Source organism: Chrysemys picta, chromosome 5, assembly GCF_011386835.1.
Source record: "Chrysemys picta bellii isolate R12L10 chromosome 5, ASM1138683v2, whole genome shotgun sequence".
In the NCBI taxonomy this organism is placed as follows: Eukaryota; Metazoa; Chordata; order Testudines; family Emydidae; genus Chrysemys; species Chrysemys picta.
Genome location: NC_088795.1, coordinates 58,235,470 through 58,257,342, shown reverse-complemented (window position 1 = coordinate 58,257,342; position 21,873 = coordinate 58,235,470). Strand labels below are relative to the sequence as shown.

Genomic DNA, 21,873 nt, shown 5'->3' with positions numbered 1-21,873 from the left:
GGCTTTCACCCCAATTACTGGTTTGAGCACATGAGTGCTGAAACAATTTGCATAATGGGGGTGCTCAGAGACATTGAACAAACTTCAAGCGCGGGGGTGTCAGCACCCCTAGTTCTACAAGCTCTCTTTGAGTGGTTTCCAGGCTATGTGGGCACAAGGCTGGGGGTGGAAAGAGAGGGCTTCGTGGGAGGCAGCTGATATTCGCCCTAGGGAGGGCGAAGGCCGGCTCCAGCACCTGAAGCTAATCAGTGCACAGCTGCGGGGAGAAAGCCAGCCGGGCTGTGTGTCAGGCTGGCCCGGAGTCAGTCCCGGGCTAACTTTCATCACTTCAGCGCAGTCAGAGCGGAGCCGGATTTCATTCGCCCACTGGAGCCGCGGAGGTGTCCCCCGGCCCCGCTTTAACAAGGGTAGGACTAGTCCCCATGGGCGCTCGGGGCAGCACCAGCCCTATGGCCGCGGGCCAGCGCGAACCCGTCACGGCCCTTCCAGCCAGGGCAGAAGGTGGCTCCCGCCGTGCGTCACCGCACAGAGTCCTGGCCTTGGCAGCAGCCGCCCCTGCCCTCCATTCTCGGGCAGCAGCAGCAGCAGCAGCAAGCGCTTCTCTCCGCCTGACGGCTGCGGCGTGGCCCTGCCCGCTGGCCGGGCCTGCTCCGCTCGCCTCCCCCCGCCCCGCTAGGTGTCTGGGCGAACGCGCGGCGCGGCCAGCCGGAGCACAGCGACTCCAAGTCCTTGCGGCGCTCGCTCCTCCTGCCGCCGCCGCCGCGGGGAAGGCGGGGGTGGGCTCCAGCGCTTCAGACTGCTGCTGTCAGAGCCGAGAGACACGCTCCGCCTGGGGAGAAGGGAGGGAGCTATACTCCTCCCCCCACCGCCACCCTGGCCTGCCTCCTTCCCTCCTCCCTCCCTCTCCTCCAGCAGCTCCACAAACCAGGAACCAGAGCCAGCTGCAGCCTCCCGTGCGTGAGAAAAACACGGGGAAGCCAAACGGGGAGTGCGGAGCAGCGCCAGGAGAAGGAAGGTGAAGGAGGACGGACGCAGGAGGGGAAGCACAGAGGGATTGTCAACATAAAAGGGAGGAAAAAGTTTACCCCCGTGTTACTCTCGCCTCCCTCTTCCTGGGTGGCGTCGCTGGGAGTTTTACCTGGAATGACAAGTTTTTTCAGGGTGGCTCTTTCTCCGACTCCCCCCTCCAGCAGCGGATGAGGGTGTGACACAAGGGGCGAACCCGCCCCGCCACCTAACCCTCTATGGTGGGAGCTGTCACCAAGAGCAGAGAGGAGCTGATCCGGGTGGACTTCACTGTTTCCAGCTCCGCTGTTACAGTACTGCAGCCCCCCGTGGGGCTGGAGTCAGAGAGGAACTGCTGCCGCTGGGGTTTGTGTGTGAGAGTGTTACAGCCCCCTTCTTCCAGGATATAACTAAAACCACCTCGAGCATTTTCAGTCGCATCTTCATCATTCGTTTCCTCCTAATTCTTGCTATTGCTGCTTGTTGAATGGCTTGTTGGCAGTAGCTGGGGGTCTTGCCTCCTCCAGCCGCCCCACCATGTCCTAGAAAAGGTGAGTGCAGTCAAATCACTTTGCACAGAGTCCTGGGGGAAAGGGCGGGTAGAGAGCGTTTCTTTATGGGGAAAAGCAATAGAGCAAAAAAGCCAGGATCAGATATGTTAGTTTGGAGGGCAATGTGTTGAGGGGGGGTGGGGTGGGAACTAATAACTGTGTCTACAGAGATTTTCAACAGAAAGATTGTGTGTCCAGGTCAAGATCGATCCTATTAAAATCAGCTAAAATTTAGGTTTAAAAAAAACCACCCATGTCTATTGCTTAAATAATAACTCATTAGCAGCTGTGTCTCTGGGTAGCTCTGCTGGGTCTGGGAGCCTGGCTCATTCCTCGGCCCGTGTCTACTGCTGGATCTGGAAGTGGAGATCAATTTTTGGCAGAATATTAAAACATGGAAGGCACGTGACTTTTAAAAAAATAATCCTAAAGTAAATACATTTTTTTTATCAGACGGGCGCAGTAACGTAATCCCCAGCTTTCTAAAATATAAATTCCACGGAATATTTAAATATTTCTCTACTCTTAAACCGCTTTTATTGTACGATTCTTCTGCAGGTTTCCCCTTTTCCCAGGGTACCTCTAATTTTATGGGATTTGCTCGGGGCGTGAGGGAGTTTATTCTTGTCTGGGAATTAAATAGAGAGAAATAGGATCAAGGGTTGGATGGGAGGAGTGTCTGTGTCAGGTTTTAGCTGGCGAGAAAGAGAAGCTCTCTACATCATTGCTGCTGGTGTCAAAATCTGGAGAAGGGGAAACATACATTTTAATTGATTGATGCTTAGGAGTGCCCGTCATTATTGCTGATTTTGAAGCCCAGGGTTAAAGGATGTTGGCATAGAACTACTGAGGAATGTATCATTTTAAAGTTTACATTGTATTCTTTTCTTTCAAAAATATTTATAAACTTTGGAAACAAGCAAACAAGGAGGGTGAAATTAAATGCTTCAGGCTCCAGACAGCGTCTCGAGTTTTAAAATAGTTTTATTGCCCCCATTTATCATTTACCCTCACTTGAAAAGGAGGAAAAGAGAAAATCTGTGCGCAGCATTTACGAAGACTACACTAGGCGCAATAAAATGAAACCCAGAGGCAAGCAAAGGACAAGTCCTTGAACCTTAGTGAGTTTCTCTGTTTTAAATCATTACCGCATCGATAACATGCATATTCATGTATTGTTCAAACACGGAAATTGAAATGGAAACGTGATAGTCTTGCTGCACGGGTAAGAGGCGATGATTATAAGCACAGAAAGGAAAAGGCTGCGTCCTTCCAAATTTGCTCCCTGGCCAGCCAAGCTGCTCACCTTGGCGCAGGTGGAGTTAACTTTGTCTCCAGGAGACTGCGGTGGGCGGGGACAAAGGCTCCCTTTTTATAGACCCTAGTTTTCTTGCTCTACCTGAGGAGAGGAACCACCCCCACTCCCAAGCCTGCCGTCAGTCAAAGGGGTGGGGAATGAAATAGACAAAAACGCCAGCGGGGAGGGCACGCTCTCTATCACAGCCCTGCCAAGGCTCCGTTTGGAGGGGGCCTCCCTCTTCTGGATTCATTTCAAGGCACTTTTTAAAAGTATTTCCCTCGTTAGTTTATAATGAGGTGGTTTTTAACTTCTCCAGTCGATAACAGCGGGCCACTGTCCTGACTCCACTCTGGCTGGGGAACTGGGCTAGAGGGGATGTTTAGAGGGCTGCACGTTGCATTGGGAGAGGTAGCTCTGTCCCAGGCTCTGCGCTCTCTCAACGAGCTTCTGTGGCTTTAAGGCGAGATACATTTTCCAGCCTGTGTCGCAGCAACTTTGTATCAGTCATGTCGCCCGCCCGTTGACTGAAACGGCTTTCGTCCAATGAGAAACCCTCCAGAGCCCAATAGAGCGTCTCTTCTCTTTCCCTCCGCCAGTGGAGGCAACCGAAGGGCGGGATATTAACTTGAACTTTATCTGAGCATGTGACATGTTTTTAAAAGGACTTGGCACCTTTTTTTCCCCTTCGTCTGCCCTGCTCAGTGTCATTGGGCGACGTAGCGAACTTCAGGTTAAGAGGGAAGCCAGCGGATTTACCTGCTGGCGAATAATTATTTCTTGTTCTAATGTGAAACAATCAGCATTTTCTGGCCTAGATGTTGGATTTAGGTGGGTTACACTTTAATGGAAATGCGGACTGTAGCAACAGGTAGAGACAGACAGCGCAGGTGTCCGGGGGAAGCACTGGCAGTTCTTGTCCTCTTATGGCTCGGTGTCGTTGTATCCACTTTGCAAAGGAGGTAGGGCTTTGCGCGTTGTTTTGTTTTTGCAAGGGGAGATGGGTCTTCAGATGTCCCTTTTTATTGCCGGAGATGCTGCATGTTTTTATTATTTTATGATTTTAGTCTAGGCTCTTTGTGTTTGGAATGCATATGGACATGTACCCAAGCTTTCCCACACCGAGAGATCCCCCCCCCCCCGCACAAAGTTTTGTTTATTGCATTTTAAAAAGAAAATCCACAGATCAGACTTGTAATTGTTTGTTGTTAGGAATAGGTCAGTTAGTTTCAACAGCTTCCAATATAAAATCAGCTGTCTTAAATCTAGGTAGAAGTCAAACTGAGTACATGCAGTGATCTGTTTAATGTTCATCAGTCTGTAATAAGTGGTTTCATATATATTTGCTAGCTATGTTTCATGGTTATTTGGTTTCAGTGACAAACATCCCCAATGTTTCCTTGATTTCTCTGGCATCATTTTGTTTTGTACGGTTAGTCAAAAGCCTTTTATTCAGATGTACTGTACAGATCCATTTGTGTATTGTAGTTTAATCATTTTCATACTGTAAATTAGAATTGTATGTCTCTCAAACTTAGCTAACTGTGCCTATATTTTATAATCCAGTACAGAATATCTAATTTTCCCATGAAAATATAAAGCTAAACTGTTTAGTGGGGGGAGGGGGGCAGGATGTGAGAAAAAGAGCACATTAAAACATAAAGAAAGATACTTATAACTTTCCATACTCCATTTGCTATCTTGGTAATTATTCATATTTGTATAATAAAGCTTTCTCTAGCTGTATGATCCTATTCTGATGTCTTAATTCTGAGTTTATGCCATCACAGAATGTTGTCTTGAAAATAATTAAGAAATCATAAATTACGCATTCTATCACTGTAGGATAAGTGAGAGGAGGTGATGGGTATTGAGGGGGAAAATTCTAAATTCAGCAAAGATATCTTTGATAAGTAACACACAAGGCAAAGCAAATAAGAATTAGATGAAAGAAAAATCTGTTTAATATGACACAGTTCTATTTTTTCTTAGCAATAGTTCATTTTTAATCCTGAATGCAAATAGGGAAATAAATTCAATCCATGTTTTCAAACTATTGTAATCCTATATAAAAAATTAAATAACTTGAAGAAATAAAAAATAGAAAAATTATAAGTAGAGCTTTTAAAACAATCCAGCAACTAGGAATATGCCACACTCCCACCCCGCATGCATGCACACACAAAATCCCATGTAGTGTTCTATGTCTTAGGACAATTGGAGAAATAAATATTTCCACTATTTTTTTCCTCTTCAAGGGGCATTTACTACCTTGTTTTGCATGTGGGACACCCTTTACCATTAATGGGAATTCTGCAAAAAAAAAAAAAAAAAAAAAAGGAGAATGTGAGCCATTTTCTGCTCTGTTACCCTGTGCAATGCTGCTGAAGAAACTGTGATTGCCTGGGAGTCATTGACAGAAGAATATGGTCCCAGGTCCTTAACTTTACATTTAAGATTTGCAGCTGTCAGACTTTGATTAGTCCAGTCCTTCTATCTGCTTTCATTTGTAAATGGTACTTCACTGACTTGGGACAATCAGGTCTGAGGATAAAACTTGGATCTCCTGAGTAGTATTACATCTAGGTCATCAAAGTGGCACACCGATGAATGATGTTTAAAGAAAACTCAAATAACAACAACAAAAAAGAAATAGGGCATATTTCCAAGTTAGTCACTGATTTAGATATTAGAATAAAAAAAATGGATTTAGTTCTGATTTTCTTATATTTAGGTGATCTTCCCCGTACAGAGATTGCAGGTACTATATAATTTCATTTTTATTTGACCGTTGCTGAGAAATGGGTTTTATGCCTGATTGTCTGGAGACGTGGACTGCAAAGACTGCATCTGTTGAATGTTCGGAGGTGAAACACTTAGGTCACAAATGTTAATGTTCAAGTACATTTTTGAGGTTGGGGGAACAAGTTTGTTCATAATATAAATATTATTAAATGGCAAATGCATAAGTATAATTTCCAACATAAATACAGTCCCTGCCTCCATTGTCAGCAGTTGTGAATTAGACTCTGGGCTAAAACTTCTTAGAGCTTTGTAAAAATAAATGTCTGTACAGTACATGGGGTATAGATCCGATGTGCATACACGGAAGTCAATGGATTCTTTTATCAATTTTTGCTTTTAAAAAATACAAACAAACAAACCAAAACCTGATCCCATCAGCAATTCGAAATAGACTTCTTAGCATTAGTACCCACTGCAACACTTATTGGTGGCAATAATCAGCACTACCAAGGAACCTGTTTGTCACATGGTTTTTATTTATAATTTTAGACCTAGCTTATATCAGGCTATATATAAATCTTTCCAGGCTTTTTATCCCTTCTAAAATGTATCTTCCAAAGAATGGACCTCTTACTATAGCTGCTGAATCAGGGAATTTGCCACTTAGACTGCTATAGGCTTTGATTTGTTAAGCTTTTCAAGCTTATGTGCCTAATGCTTAGGCACTAAAGATGAAATTTACCCCTATGCTGTGGTGTCTATGCACCACTTAAGTTCTATGGCTTAAATGGACATAAGTGGTGCACAAGTCTTCTGCTGGGCCTCTGCACAGGATTGAAATTCACTCTAAATCCATATTTATGCCTCTAAATGAGTGTTCTCATTTTTAGAAATGCTGAATACTCCATGGCTTCATTTGGTTTCAGAGAGTATTGGGGGTGCTCAACATGTTTTAAATATTTCTTTAGGAGGCTAAATATTAGTTTGTGTGTGTAACTTTAGGCATTTATGTTTGGAAAATTTTAACCTATATGAACACCGTTTGATGTGTAGGACACTGGTTTATTGAAGACCATCAAAATTTTGGTTGTGCAAGGAATTCAACTTGATACCAAACATAATGCTTTTATTGGTCCATAATTTCGTAAATTTTTGTGCAGCATTTGTGGCTAAGGCACAGCTGTCTACTTTTAATCTCATCTTGACGGAACTGTCAGCAGTGATAGGTACGCATAAGTTTTTACCTGTTCTATGACTTCACTGCAGCTGCATTAAAACACTTTATGTATCGTGTCTTTTCCAAGATGCATGTCGTCTTGTTGGCATTTATTATATATCCAAGCGGACTACATCAATTTTCCTAGGTAGCACGGAGTCTAACCATTAATTCAAATTTGTGCCAGTTTTATGATGTCATCTGCATAAACTAAGGAGCTTAACTCAAGATCACCCAATGTCATGGTCTCCAACTTGTCTACCATTCTTAATGTCCAGTTTAAGAACATGATGAAAAGCGATCGTGATTCCATGCACCCTTGTCTTACACCAAACTTTGACTTGAACCAGTTGCTTGCTTTTCCAATGATTCTTATGGCACTGCAGGAATCCTTATACATAGCTTTTATAATTGTAATTATCTTATCTGAAACTTTATATGATTTTGCTACTTTCCATAATGTTTCCTTCCAAACAGTATTACTCTCTGGTCTGGAAGCAGCTGATTTAATTAAGTAGACATCTGAAGGCTGGAGGCAGTACAGATGAGAGTTCTTCCAAAGGTGGCAGGTGTAAAGTCCAATGATTTTAAGACAAATAAAGAAATTAGAAGGAGAGGAGGATGTGAAATTGGGTTATCAGATTGGCTGCCATTTGAAAAAGATTACATTGGTGGGGACGTTGCAGAAGTCAAACACATAAGATGCCAAAGAAAATAATACAAACACCACCACAGTCAGTCCAACCTAGAAGCTGACCCCTGACTAGATGGTGGGATATTGTATGCAGGGACGTGACGAGGCAGGCCTTAATGGAGGAACAAGCTATGGATAGGAATCAGTGGTGATGCCGTACTGCTCCCTGTGTCTGCAAAGATGCTTTTGGCTGAAAAAAAGAAGAAATTCAGGATCAGGACTGTATCTATATCTATATAGCAAAAAGCATAAATCCTGCTTTCAAATTCTTTTGTTTAGGTTGAGTACAAACTTTTTAAAAAAAAATTGGGGAGAAAAAAGTGTTATGGTTTTAAATAGATTAGACATTAACATTGAATACTTGAGCACTCAGTATATTGGTCAAACTAAAAAAAACCCTTTTGTATACTGTAAGGTTTATAAGTATTTACGTTTCATTTTGTGCATAACTTTTAAAATCACTAAAATAGTTATTGAACTAACATTTAATTCAATAAAGTCTTATTTGTTAGATTTTTTCAAAATAATGTAGGACTAGATAGTACATTTTATGCGCAGCTGTGGTAGGTGAGGAGTATTTTGCTTACAGCCTTTTTTCAGGGTACAGCTCATTTTCTACCTGGGTTGGCTGGCATAGAGGGGAGTGTGGAATCATGGGTCCATTCACTGCCTGTCCCTCTCCTCCCACTTTACTCATTTGTTCTCTGGAGGAAGCATCAGCTGTGCAGGCTTTGTGCTTCCCTCAGCTCCCAGAGGTAAGGTTTAATAGCCCTCTAAAGTAGTTAATAGGCAGGAGGTGATCTGTACACCCTCCTATTTGTCTGCATGGCTATGTTATGGCTAATCAAAATCTATGGTTATTGTTTTAAAACAGCATTTATTACACTAGATTATATATGTAGAAAATAACATCACATGATAAAAGTATTTTACATTTATTAACCTCTGAATTGTAATATGGAATCATAAAAAGCCTATCATTTATTAATTTTACTTTTTTTGTATTTTTTCCTAGTTATGGAGACAAAAGGATACTACAGTTACCCAGAAGGCTTAAACATGGAGAAACGGTGGGGTCAAGTTTCTCAGTCTGTGGAGTATTCTTCAGGTGCTGGAGAGCGGACTGATGAGAGTAATTATATGGAGATTGTAAATGTAAGCTGTATATCTGGTGCTTTTCCAAACAGCAGTGCTCAAGGAAACAGCAAAGAAAAACCTGAACTACTCCCTAGCCTGCAGCAAGATAATAATCAGCCTGGTATTTTAAACTCTGACATAAAGAGTGAGTCAGACTCAAAGGAACTTTCAGCAACTGTTGCTGAATCTATGGGTTTATACATGGATTCCATACGAGATGCTGATTATACCTACGATCAGCAAAATCAACAAGGGAGCATAAGTCCTGGGAAGACTTATCAAAATGTTGAGCAGCTGGTAAAGTTCTATAAGGAAAATGGCCATTGTGCCTCTCCCTTAAACAGTGCAAATAGGCCCTTGAGATCTTTGATATCAGACTCTGGAAGTTCTATGAATGGTGGTCTCATGCGCACTATTGTCAAAAGCCCTATAATGTGTCCTGAGAAAACTCCTTCTGGCAGTAGTCCTCAGAACATGACTCCTTCAGTTTGTAGCCCAGCTGGCATTAACTGTGTATCCTCAACTACTTCTACTAATTTTGTAAATTTTCCAGTGCACAGCCCAGTCAGCCAGGGAACTCCTTTGTCATGCTCACCTAACATTGAAAACCGGAGCTCTAGATTGCACAGTCCTGCACACGTTAGTAATGTGGGATCTCCTCTTTCTAGTCCTATAAGTAGCATGAAATCACCAATTTCAAGCCCTCCTAGTCACTGCAGTGTGAAATCTCCAGTCTCAAGTCCTAATAATATCACTATGAGATCCTCTGTTTCCAGTCCTGCAAATATGAACTCAAGGTGCTCTATTGCCAGCCCTTCCAATACAAATAATAGGTCCAGTCTTTCTAGTCCAGCTGTTAGCACTGTGGGATCTTCTATCTGTAGCCCAGTAAACAATGCCCTAGGCTTCCCTGCTTCTGGAGCACCTGCTGGACCTAGCACAGGCCAAGATACTATTCCTAGTCCAGAAACAAAAGACAAAGGTGCTCAAGAAATCACATTTCCTAAAATGGAGGAAATGGAGAATGCCATCTCGAACAATTGTGTAGCTGGTCAGATGAATCTTGTTCAGTTTATAAAGCCTGACCCAGATGGAGCATTTGGTAGCTCATGTATTGGAGAAAATAGCAAAATCAACTCTGATTCCCCATTTTCAGTACCAGTAAAACAGGAATCAGCTAAACATTCTTGTTCTGGTGCCTCTTTTAAAGGGAATCAAGCAGTAAATCCATTTCCATTTATGGATGGTTCATATTTTTCTTTTATGGACGACAAAGACTATTATTCTCTTTCTGGGATTTTAGGACCACCTGTTTCATCATTTGATGGCAATTGTGAAGGTAGTGGGTTTCCAAATCCAGGCCTACCTGTGGGTATTAAACAGGAGCCTGATGATGGCAACTATTATCAAGAGAACAGTATGCCATCGTCTGCCATTGTTGGTGTGAATTCAGGTGGACAATCATTTCACTACAGGATTGGAGCTCAAGGCACAATATCTTTATCACGACCTGTTGCTAGAGAGCAGACTTTTCAGCATGTGAGCTCATTTCCTCCAGTCAGTACACTAGTTGAGACATGGAAATCACATACTGACTTAGCGTCCAGAAGACATGATGGGTATCCAGTTTTAGAATACATTCCAGAAAATGTGTCAAGGTGAGCAAACTGAAATCCTGTTTGTTTGTTTGTTTTTCATACTACACAATGTCTAAATTAGTATGACTGTTTTTTTTGTTTTGGTTTGGGTTTTTTTGCACAATTTAGGCTTGATATTTTCTTTTTAATTTCTAAAGCTGCATACATATTTCTTGGTGTATTTCAATGATTTATTAGTCAGTTTCTTCATTAATTTTGCTAGCTTTTTGATTCTGGTTTTAATAAAAACAACCTGCATGTTTCATACTCAATATTTAAATACAGAATATATTATAATTAGATGTGATAGTGCTACTTTTTGATCTTCTTCCACGATAAGTATTTGTTTTTAATAGTGGAGCTTGTTGTCATTACTTTCATGTGCCATATACTGGCTATTCTTTCTTAGTTGTTGCTTTAATGCTTTGTACTGTTGGTGATGTTCAGAAGGAAATAAAATGGAAATGGTACATTAGGAACTTAAGTTTCTAAGTTTTGTGTTATGAACTTGTATCCATCTTTAATTGACTAAATTTAAAAACTAAGCATGAGGGTCTGTGGCAAACGTTGTTTCTGAATCGTGATTGTATGAACATTGTGGTTGACACATACACCTTTACCCCGATATAACGCGACCCAATATAACACAAATTCAGATAGAACGCAGGAAAGCAGTGCACCGGGGGGGGGCAGGGCTGCGCACTCCGGCGGATCAAAGCAAGTTTGATATAATGCGATTTCACTTGTAATGCAGTAAGATTTTTTTTGCCTCCCAAGGACAGCGTTATATCGTGGTAGAGGTGTACATAGAAATTTTTCTTAAACTGAGGAGGGCTTTAAAGACTGGACACATTTGAAACAACTACAATCTGATTTAATCTGATTCTGGTGAAGTGAAATATACCAATATCATTTGAATTGTGTACTACTTTTCTGAATCCTAAATAGTCACGCTTTAATAACAAATGGAGTATCCATATACTTCAGATAGAACTGTGTGTGTGTGTGTATTTAGGGCAATAACATTTAGAATAGGGAAGGTATAAAAGAAGCCTGCAAATAATTGACTTTAGAATTGTTGATAGTATACATTTATCATAGTTCTGTAGTTACACCACAAATGAGTAGTAATAATACTTTTCACTAATATAACACACTTCAACCTGGGATCTCAGTGAATCTTATAAAAATGGGTGGTATTGTGCCTATTTTACAAGTGGGGACACTGGGAATAGAGATTTGAAGGCAGTGAGACCTATAATTAAGCACTGGTGCAGCTATACTGATGATAGTGATGATGGAAGTTGTACTGTAAACAGGGCTTAAGCATTTTCATTGTGTTATCTATTTAACCTTGCTCAGAGCACACCTGAGCCGTCTCTACTTTACAGTTTGCACTGCTGCTACTGCCAGGAGAGCTGCACTGGTGGACTCTTTTGGTGAATCACATGTCCAGTTTTTATCAGTGTAGATGCAGCCAGAACAATTTGCTGAACATTGTGCAGAGTAGTCAGTTGAAGAGTTGGGTACAGAACTTAAGTTTTCCCACCCCAGGTTCCTTGCTCTGATTAGTAGATTCACTACCTTTTGGGAATGCAACATTTATCTTTTCCTTCATGGGGTGGGGGGGGGAGAATCACAGAAAAATATATTCTATTTATACTTTATTTTTCAGATTTTTAAAAAAATCGTATGTTCTAATTAATAAAACAAACTGAATATACTACTTGTGGCTGAAGGATGGAAATCTGTCTACGTGAAGCCTATGGGGCAAAAGACAGAATTAAAGAAATACTAAATGTTCTCCCCAAGCCAAATAAACATAAACACCAATTCAGTCATTCTTCCTCCAATCTATCATTTTCCAAGCCATATTTCACGTTTGCTTTGGCTATTCTATAAAGCACATATTCTGCTGACATAATTTTTTTTTTTGATATCTGTCTCAACTTGAAAAGTGTATATTCTACCCCAGTACAAAACTTGGGTATACTGCAATCCGGCATATTTAAGTTTAAACTCCCGGCTCTTTGAGCTGTGGTCAAGTGAAAAATTCTCTAAGTTATTTCTGTATCCTAGAATAAAGTTCACTAGAGGATTAGTGAAATATTTAAAGGAAAAAAATCACATTGAGGTCCTTACTTCTGTAAGTAGTCCTAGTAACATCCATGAGAGTAATTGCATTACTAAGTGCTACTCATCATGAGTAAGGGTTGCAAATGCTCATGTGTTATAATGACTTTTTTTTTGTATGTTTCACTTTGTGACATTGTATACATTTTATTGTTATGAGCCTGTTCACCAACAATTAAATGCCTAAACTGCTCTGTAGGGACATATGAAATGTTAAATGACAATTTCTTACCAGTCTTGTAGAAACATCTTGTGATCTGCCTGTCACACTAGTCAAGGATCAATCTACCCACTTATTTGCCTCTATTTAGACCAATAGGTAAATAATCAGTGCCCTCAGACTGGAATCTAAACTTTTGATGCATGTTTGGTATGGGTGTTAGTGTTGTCCTTACTATGTATATGACCCAGATCTTGAAATTTTTATCATGTCCGTATACTGCTGCATCTGTGCAGAGCCCCATTGAAGATGATGTGGGGCTTTGCCTGGGCATAACGGTCCACCCATCTGTTGTATATTTCAGAGTGGGAGCATATGTTATCTTTTTCACAGCATAACCCTATTGTGGTGTTAAAACAATACTACTACTACTATTAAGCTGTTTGGAATGGCTCTATCATTACAGGTGCAATCATGGTTCCATCATAAGCCTTATTTACAAATGCCCTTTCTATATATATATTTTTTTTTAACGGAAACAATCTGACCTGAAAAAAATTTCTTCTTCGGATGGAGAAGATTTTATTCTGTGTATGAAATTTGAAAGAAATTGCAGTGGTCATTTTCACATTATAGATTACTTTCAAAATTAGCTAAGAAATTTACTAGAGTAAATTCTCTTGGATACCTTTTAAATTCAGAAATGGCCTGTATTTTTTATTTAAAATGTATTGTAGTTGTCTTAGTATTTGTTACTTAGGATTGTGTTTGAAGGAAAAATTCAAAACATAAGAACTTTTGTTTATTTGCTAATGATTGGGTGCGTGTCGTGTTTATATAGTGTTTCATGGAGATAGGAATCTATTTGCCACAGAGAAACTAATCTCTCTTTAGTGCAGAAAGAGATCTGTTCAGAAGACAAAAAGTACCGATAAGTGCAGAAAAAGTTTCATATAAGATCAGGGCCGGCTCCAGCATTTCTGCCGCCCCAAGCGCAAAAAAAAAAAAAGCCGCGATTGGCGGTGGCAGTTTGGCAGCAGGTCCTTTGCTTCTAGAGGGAGTGAGGGACCTGCCTCCCCCGAATTGCCGCAGGTGCCGCCCCTCTTCCTTGGCCGCCCCAAGCACCTGCTTGTTAAGCTGGTGCCTGGAGCCGGTCCTGTATAAGATGTCACACATTTTTTAGGAATGGTTGTCTCAAAACACAACCTTAACTCTTTCTCAGTCCTGTCCACCCTATTAATGTGGGGGGACACACCTCATGCTATTCCTTTTCAGCACGCACATAATGAACACTAAGATGCCCTCTAATTTACAGCTGCCTTACATGGTGAAGGCATAGGATGGCTGGGCATGGAGCAGAGTTAAATTTAGGTTTTGAGAATTAATCTTGAGACCATTAATGAGAATGAATATTCTTTTCTTAAAATGATACCTATTAAACTGGGGCTTTCACAAGTCAATTGTTCTTGCTAACCAGATCTAATAAACATTATCCAGACATGACAGATTCTTGCCACCATGCTGATTATGCCCAGTACAAACCATCATCAGGAACATTCCCCTTTTCTCCTCATTTATTTTGTCATTGTTTGTTTTTCATAGTTGTTGCTCTTTTGATGTTTAATCAATAAGGGTTTATTATTTGTAGAACTAGTACCTAATATGATGAGGAAAGATGTGGTTTTCCCATGCAAAAATACATTTTCTTTTGAATTTTATGCTAATGTGTGTACAGCATGTCTTTTTCTTTAAAAAAATTAGGTGCATAAAATGTTTTAGTGTGCATCACACATGTAAATATATTTTTTCAAAATGAATGGTATCTCTAAGAAATGTTAAAGTAAATAGCAACGTGGGTTTAAAACCAGTCAGGTATGTTTGGTTGTGTGACTTCATTGAGAGAAATGTGCACTTGGAATGAAAATAAGATATTTTTTAAAAATGATTGCTCATCTGAGGCAAAATGTAGTTCTAAGACTCATGATCATGCTAGCTATATACTTTTAAAAATGGTTAAGGAACATGTCATGGTTGCTTGAAACAACAGTAAAACTGAAAAAGATAACCTTCTGCTTCAGATTTGATGAGAGAGCCTCAGCAACTTACCAGAACACCTCACACACACAGTACTCTCATTTTATTTTTTTCTTAGTCATTTTCGTGCATAAAAGCAACCACTGTTTCTGTAGGTTTACCACAAATAGCTATTAAGAGTAATTTCGATAGTAATTAAAATTCATATATTGGGCCAATTCATCTCCTTGCACGGTAAAATCCTTTGTGGCAATCCCCCAACACCATCCCACTGGAGGGATCTGCCTGTTGCATTCTCCTTCCCCCCCCCGCCAAAAAAAAAAGACTAGTGGCTTGTTCCCTAACCCAGTGGATTTATGGCAGAATGGCTCTATGGTAGCTATACTACTAGGGACTCATGGTTGCTGTCTTCGGGGCACCCAAGTATAGCAGGGATTGGGAAGAGGATACTGCAGAAAAGAATCTCAGTGGGGCCAGAGAGGGACAATGTATATCTCTCCCCCAACGCCTGGCTCACGCCATTCCTCTCCCCAACCTGCCCAGTTTCCACTTCCTCCCCCAACATAGTTCCCAAGTGGAATGTGGTCACATCCCCTTCCTGTGCAAGAGTGGGAAGATCCATGCACCGATGGTTGAGGAAACAACCCTGGGGCATTGACTTAGTGTTACTTGTTCAGACAAGTGACAAAAGAAAGTACTCTGGTTTAACTTTTTATTTTCCAGTGATTTGAATGACATTTTTGACCAATGCCATTTCAGTTTGATAGGTTCCTTTTTTAAGTTTTTAGTTTTTGTTCCTGACTATTGTGAGGAGTTTTGCACCACTCATCGAGGAGGCAAACCTTTCTTGTCTTGTTTTGTTATTTTAAAGTTTTGGTTTTTGGCCTTGATTCAGGAAAGCATCCCCATTCAAGATTGCAATTAAATTCCATTGAAGTTAAGGAACTTAACCAAATGCTTAAAGTTAAGCAGGTACTTACTTTTAAGAGAAAAAACTTTAATTGACTTCAGTGGGCTTTTAGTCAAGACCTTGCTGATTTTAAAAAACAAACAAACCCTACAGAATGTATGTATTTAAAAATATTAGTGGTTGATTATATTTTAAAAAGATGTGTATTAAGATTAGATGTGTGTATTCTTTGTTGATTCATTCATTTGTAGTATTTGTGGTAATAGCAATAGTTTTTATGCTTAAAACTGTGAAGTCTGTCAGAGTAGACAGACTGGACTATGTAACATGGCCCCAGTCCTGAAAAGGTACTGTCTGCAATCATAGGGGTCTGCCTCTGCAGAATGCTCTGCAGGGTCAGCAACATATCCACTTTGTGTATCTAGTATATAGAGTGCTAAAAAGAAAACCCAGATTGTGCCATGATAGTTTGAGTAAAATCATCACTGATTTTAAATGGATAGTTCTGGTTTAAAATCTGATGCCACAATATCACAAATATTTTGTAAATAAACTTTGTTTTAAATATTACCGAGAACAGTCACTTATTGAAATCATATGACACAGAAATAATGGCCTAGCAAATATTATTTCCCCCCCCCCCCCCCCAAAAGCCCCTGTGTATCTAGATCCACTCCCTCCCCCAAATCCCCCACTGAGCCACCTGCACCCAGGTTGCCCCACACAGAACTCTCTCAACCCACACTTAGACCCCCCACACACACACATACTAAACCCACTTGGATCCTGCCTTGCTGAGTCTGCCTGTCCACACCTGGTGCACCTGGCACGGCGGGGCATGGCCCTGGGGTGTTTCTAGGGCAGGCCCAGTCCTTGTGCTGTGTCAGTTTCCACTTCCTCCCCCAACATAGTTCCCAAGTGAAATGTGGTCACATCCCCTTTCTGTGCAAGAATGGGAAGATCCATGCACAGATGGTTGAGGAAACAACCCTGGGGCATTGACTTAGATTTGTGGTTCAGAAGTGTTACTTGTTCAGACAGGTGACAAAAGAAAGTACTTAGGTTTAACTTTTTATTTTCTAGTGATTTGAATGACATTTTTGGCCAATGCCATTTCAATTTGATAGGTTCCATTTTTAACCCCACACAGAACCCTCTCAACCCACACTTAGATCCCCCCCCCCATGCTAAGTCCACTTGGATCCTGCCTTGCTGAGCCTGCCTGCCCACACCTGGTGCACCTGGCACGGTGGGGCAGGGCCCTGGAGTATTTCTGGAGCAGGCCCGGTCCTTGCGCTGTGTCAGGGTTGGGTGCAGCGTCACCGCTGAGTCCGTGTTCTGGGGCGGGGGAGCTGCTCAGTGATCTCCTGCTTCTGTGCAGCCAGTGGCCTGTGCTCCCCAGTGCCATGGTGGAGCCTCCACATTTATTTGACAAATAAAATTTGCAGCATTTTAAAATATTTTGCGCAGAATTTTTAATTTTCTGGCACAGAATTTTTACTCTTTTGGCGCAGAATGCCCTCAGGAGTCCGTTTTAATATCATGATGGAGTGGGGATGAAGAGTAGGGGTCAGAAAGAAAAATGTTGAGAACCCCTGTACTAGAGGACTTTATAGAACAGTACCAAGCTGCTGAAATGTTCTCCAAACTTGACAGGATTTTTCCCCACCTTAGCTTCCCAAAAGTAGTATTATGAAAAGTTTATCACTAAGTAGTGATTCTTTGTTAATGTAAAAGTTAGTTTTAAGCATAGTTTTCCTTTCTTCCATTTTTAAATGATAGATTATCTTTGTAGCTTATTTACACCAAAAATTGTTAGAAAAATAATTTTTATAGTCTTGCTAAAGCAGCAACTTCTGTTTGTGTTCTTTTTATTTCCCTCAATAGGAGAGTAAATGAAAATTTACAGGATCACATGAATATTTGAGGCCAAATGTTCAAATTGTTCCTTATCTGTACCTATGTGCATTTATGTGCCCAGTGGTCCGCTATTTTTGTTTCCTCAGTTGTTTGTGAGCTTTTTGTGCTCACAAATTCAGATTTTGTAAATACATAGCACAACATTTCCAAGATCGTCTGAAAATTTGGGTTTTGAGGCTTAATTTTCAATGGAAAAAAATGTTAATGCAGGATAATTTCTATTGGATGCTGCATGCAAAAAATGGTCAGTGAAAGGTCCACATAGAGCAAACTATGTGGCATGGATGTTTGTGCCCTAGAGAGCTGCATGTTTCAATCTGTGTATCCACAACATTGGCGTTTTAATAATGTTTTTGTCTTTTATGAAAATCTAGAGGTCAGAAAGGCCATGGGGTATGGAAACACTTACAGGGGAATCTTGACAATTTGCCCTAATTGCTGAATTTGTGAGTAACTGAAAGAGCACACAGAAAACTAGGATACTGCAACACATTTATTTGGTTAATTCACTTTCATAATGTACTTTCAGTAATGTAAGACCTCGTTACAGAAGTCTGCTATTACCTCTTTGCTGAGAGGTGAGAAGAAGGCACCAATTTTTGTGTACAGATTCTAAAATATGCAGATTAAAGAAATCTACATTAGCAAAATTCTACAGAAAATACAAATTACCATATATACTCGATCATAAGCCGGTTCGTTTATAAGCCGACCCTCCCCTCCCCGCAAGATGGATAAGTAAAAATGGAAATTTTTTATAACCCATTCATAAGCCGACCCTATAATTCAGGGGTCAGCAAACTTTGGCTCCCGGGCCATCAGGATAAGCCGCTGGTGGGACGAGATGGTTTGTTTACCTTGAGTATCCACAGGCACGGAGGTAAACCTAAGTAAACAAAGTGTCCTGGCATGCCAGCTGCTTACTCTGATGGGCCGGGACAGCAACTGGTGGGGAAATGTTTTGGGGGGGAGAAGCTGGGATTCAGGGGAGTAACCCCTGTGACCACCCTCACATGACCCCACCCCGGGACCCCCACACTCTCCCCCTCCCATCCCTTCCCACCTTATCTGGGGAGGGCTTCGGGAGGATGTCTCTGACCTAGCTGGAGCTGCTCTGGCAGGCTGGGCAGCGTGGCCGCAGCCTGCTCCGGCAGGCTAGACCGGTCGGCGTGGCTGCAGCATGTTCCAGTGGGCTGGGCCAGGTGGCACGGCTGCAGTGTGCTCCAGCGGCGTGGCCACACTCCGCTTTGGAGGGCGGGGCCGAGCGGCACGGCTGCACCCTTCCAGCCCCGGAGCTGCAGCTGCTTTGGAGGCTGGGGGGAGAGCAGCATGGCCAGAAGCGGAAAGACTCTGGCCCTGCCTCTTCCCTTCTGGCTGTGCTGCCTCTCCTTGCTCCCTCTGTTGGGGGGATGGGCTGTGTCCCACCTCTCCCTCTCCATACCTGTTCATAAGCCGACCACCTTCTCTGGTGTTTGCCTTTTTTACTAAAAAAATTCGGTTTATGAATGAGTATATATGGTAGTTCATAATTTTAATAAGGACTGGAAGACTCTGATTTCTGAAATGTCCTGTATGAAAACCATTACACCTTTATATATCCACAGTAAATGTGGCTGGCTTATTGGACATCTGACTGTTATAAAGATGTGTTTGCATATAGGTAATGTGATACAGGAGGGCCAGGGAGCAGTGGGAAGTGGTAGAAGGGAAGTATATAAACCCTAGGTTAATTAAGGCGTGGTTCCCTGTAGACTAGGGAGGGTTGCTACAGGTTAATTGGAGCACCTGTAATCAATTAAGGCCCTGTTAGAAACCTAATAAAACCCCCTGCTTCAGGCGGTCAGGAGGAAGGAGAGAGGACTGGAGCTTGGAGGTGTGCTGTTAGACTTGGAGGAACAGAAAACCGGACTAAGGGAGACCCTGCCCCAGAAGGGGAGGGACATTCCCTCCCCCAGTGTTTAAGGACTAAAGGTACCCCACCCAAGGGAGAAGAGGGTAAGAACCTGCAGGGGTTGAGAGGGGCTGGGATTCAGAGTGAGGAACAAACCCAGACCCCTCCCCCGCTTCCCTCCTTTACCACCTTCCTAGGCCTCTAGTGGGGCCCTCGGTGCCCCAAGAGCAGGGGTAAGGGGTGGTATTTTAGCCCCCCCCACACCAAGAAAAGTGCAGGACCCACCATACTATATCGACCATCTTGTCACACGAGTTGTCAGGGGTGGGATTTCTGCGCTGTGAACATAATCCAGAGTGGGTCACAACCACCCATCCTCAAGATGGAGGATCTGGTCAAAGCACTGGTGCAAGCCACTGCCGCCCAGCAGGAGGCTACCCAGGTTCAGGCAGCTGCCCAACAGCAGGCCATGCGGCTGCAGCAAGAGACCAATCACCTGCTGATGACCCAGGCCACCCAAGATCAGGCCATGCTGCAGGAACTAGTGAACCAAGTGAAGGTCCTTACAGAGCTGAGCTGCGGGTATGATGGGACATGGACCATACGGGCCAGCTACTGTCTGCAGAAAATGACCCGGGAGGATGATGTGGAGGTGTACCTCCTGACTTTTGAGAGGACAGCTCTGAGGGAGGCCTGGCCCCGAGACCAGTGGTCAGGGATCCTTGCCCCACTTTTGTGCGGGGAGGCCCAGAAGGCCTACTATATGACCACAGAGGAGGCAGCAGATTACCCCTGACTGAAGGCAGAGATCCTAGCCAGGGCAGGGGTAACAACGGCCTTGAGAGCCCGGAGGTTCCATGAATGGCAGTACTGTGAAGACAAGACACTGCGATCACAACTATTTGACCTAATCCACCTAGCCTGGAAGTGGTTACGCCCGGAGGCTCTCAGCTCAGAGAAAATGATGGAGCTCCTGGTACTGGACCACTATACGAGGGGACTACCCTCGGGCCTTCGAGCCTGGGTAGGCCAGAATGACCCCTCCACCTATGACGAACTAGTCACCCTTGTAGAGAGACAACTGGCAGCCCGTGAACTGTTTGAAACCCCGGGAGGTGAAACGCGGCGTTTTAGGAAACTAGTCCCAACCCCGAGGCCCCGGATCATCGAGAACTCCAGGAAAGCCATAGCTGGAAGAACAGGCACCAAGGAGTGGCCTGAGACCCCCAAAGGGACCTGTGGGTCCGGGAGGAGAGGGTTGGGGAAGCAAGTCAGAGGGCCCAAGACAGAGGGCAACCTCTGGAATGAGATATCGCTGTTATGAGTGTGGGGAGTTGGGGCATATAGCAGCCCAGTGCCCCAACAGGGAGGAGCCCATGCAATGTAATCTGGGGGGATCCCGGGGACCAATGTGGCCTAATCAGCCTGGTGGGGGTTGCAAGGGCCCAACATGAGTACACCAGGCCAGTAAAGATGAATGGCATCCAGACCATAGCTTTGGTGGATTCTGGGAGTGCTGTCACATTGGTCTCAGGGAAATTAGTGGGGCAAGACCAGCTGAGCTGGGCCAAGAGCACTGGAGTGACATGTGTGCATGGCACAGTAAATTTCTACCCCACAATTCCAGTACAGATTGAGATCCAGGGAAGTACTACCAAGATGACTGAAGGGGTGGTCCCCAAGCTCCCCTACCCAGTCTTAATTGGCAGGGACTTTCCTGGGTTCGAGCGCCTACTCCCCCCTCCCCCCCCACCCACCTTGAGTTAGGAAAGGGAAGTAAACCCCAAGCAGAATGTGAGGTACTCATGGATGATCCTACCACAATTTTTGCTGAGTTTTCCCCAGAGTTATTTTCACCCCTTGGGAAGTCCTGGAAATCGAGACGGGAAAGGAGAGCAGACAAAAGATTAGGAACCAGGATCTTGGCAGCAAACCAGAAAGCTGCCCTGGTTGGGAGGAAGGCTTGTGGAGACCCAGAGACGGCCCCCAGCATGAGCAGAAGCACCCCAAAAGAAGCAGGGGAACCCAAGTCAATAGAATCAGGCCAGATTGGTCCCGCACGCAAATGTTTTGGGCAGGACCAAGCCGATGACCCACTATATGCAAACGTGAGGGAGGAGGTAGTAGAGGTAAATGGCATGCACAGGGCCCACTAGAAAGAACAGCCCAGGCCACCGAAGCATACTTGTCATCCTGGACTACGCTACACGGTACCCCGAAGCCATTCCTTTAAGGAACCCCACGTCCAAGGCAATCGCAAAAGAACTGGTGCAGGTTTTTGCTAGGGTAGGCATTCCTAAGGAGATCCTGACAGATCAAGGGACTCCCTTCATGTTGAGAGTAATGAAAGACTTATGTACCCTGCTCCGCGTCCTAGCCTTGCGGACCTCATCATCCCCAAGTAGATGGTCTGGTTGAGCGATTTAACTGCACTCTCAAGAGTATGATCCGAAAGGTGGTGGCCCAAGACGGAAAAGATTGGGATACCCTCCTACCATATCTGATGCTTGCAATACGAGAAGTTCCCCAAGCCTCTACTGGTT

At 43.1% G+C, this 21,873-nt stretch overlaps 1 protein-coding gene across 8 annotated transcripts in view; it reads left to right on the top strand.

Annotated features, from left to right (window-relative positions):
- Positions 1 to 250: 250 nt before the first annotated feature.
- The window catches only part of NR3C2 (nuclear receptor subfamily 3 group C member 2), a 272,715-nt gene continuing 251,092 nt past the window's right edge, over positions 251 to 21,873 (top strand). For 2 of the 8 annotated variants that reach the window (XM_065597782.1, XM_008166104.4), the window contains exons 1-2: positions 565 to 1,556; positions 8,524 to 10,303. In XM_065597782.1, coding sequence (XP_065453854.1) covers positions 8,526 to 10,303 — 1,778 coding nt within the window. In that variant the 5' untranslated portion in view covers positions 565 to 1,556; positions 8,524 to 8,525. Of the gene's footprint in view, positions 408 to 564; positions 1,557 to 3,466; positions 3,816 to 8,523; positions 10,304 to 21,873 lie in introns of those variants that run through there. The other 6 variants (XM_065597783.1, XM_008166105.4, XM_065597780.1 and 3 more) reach the window with 5 other exon arrangements.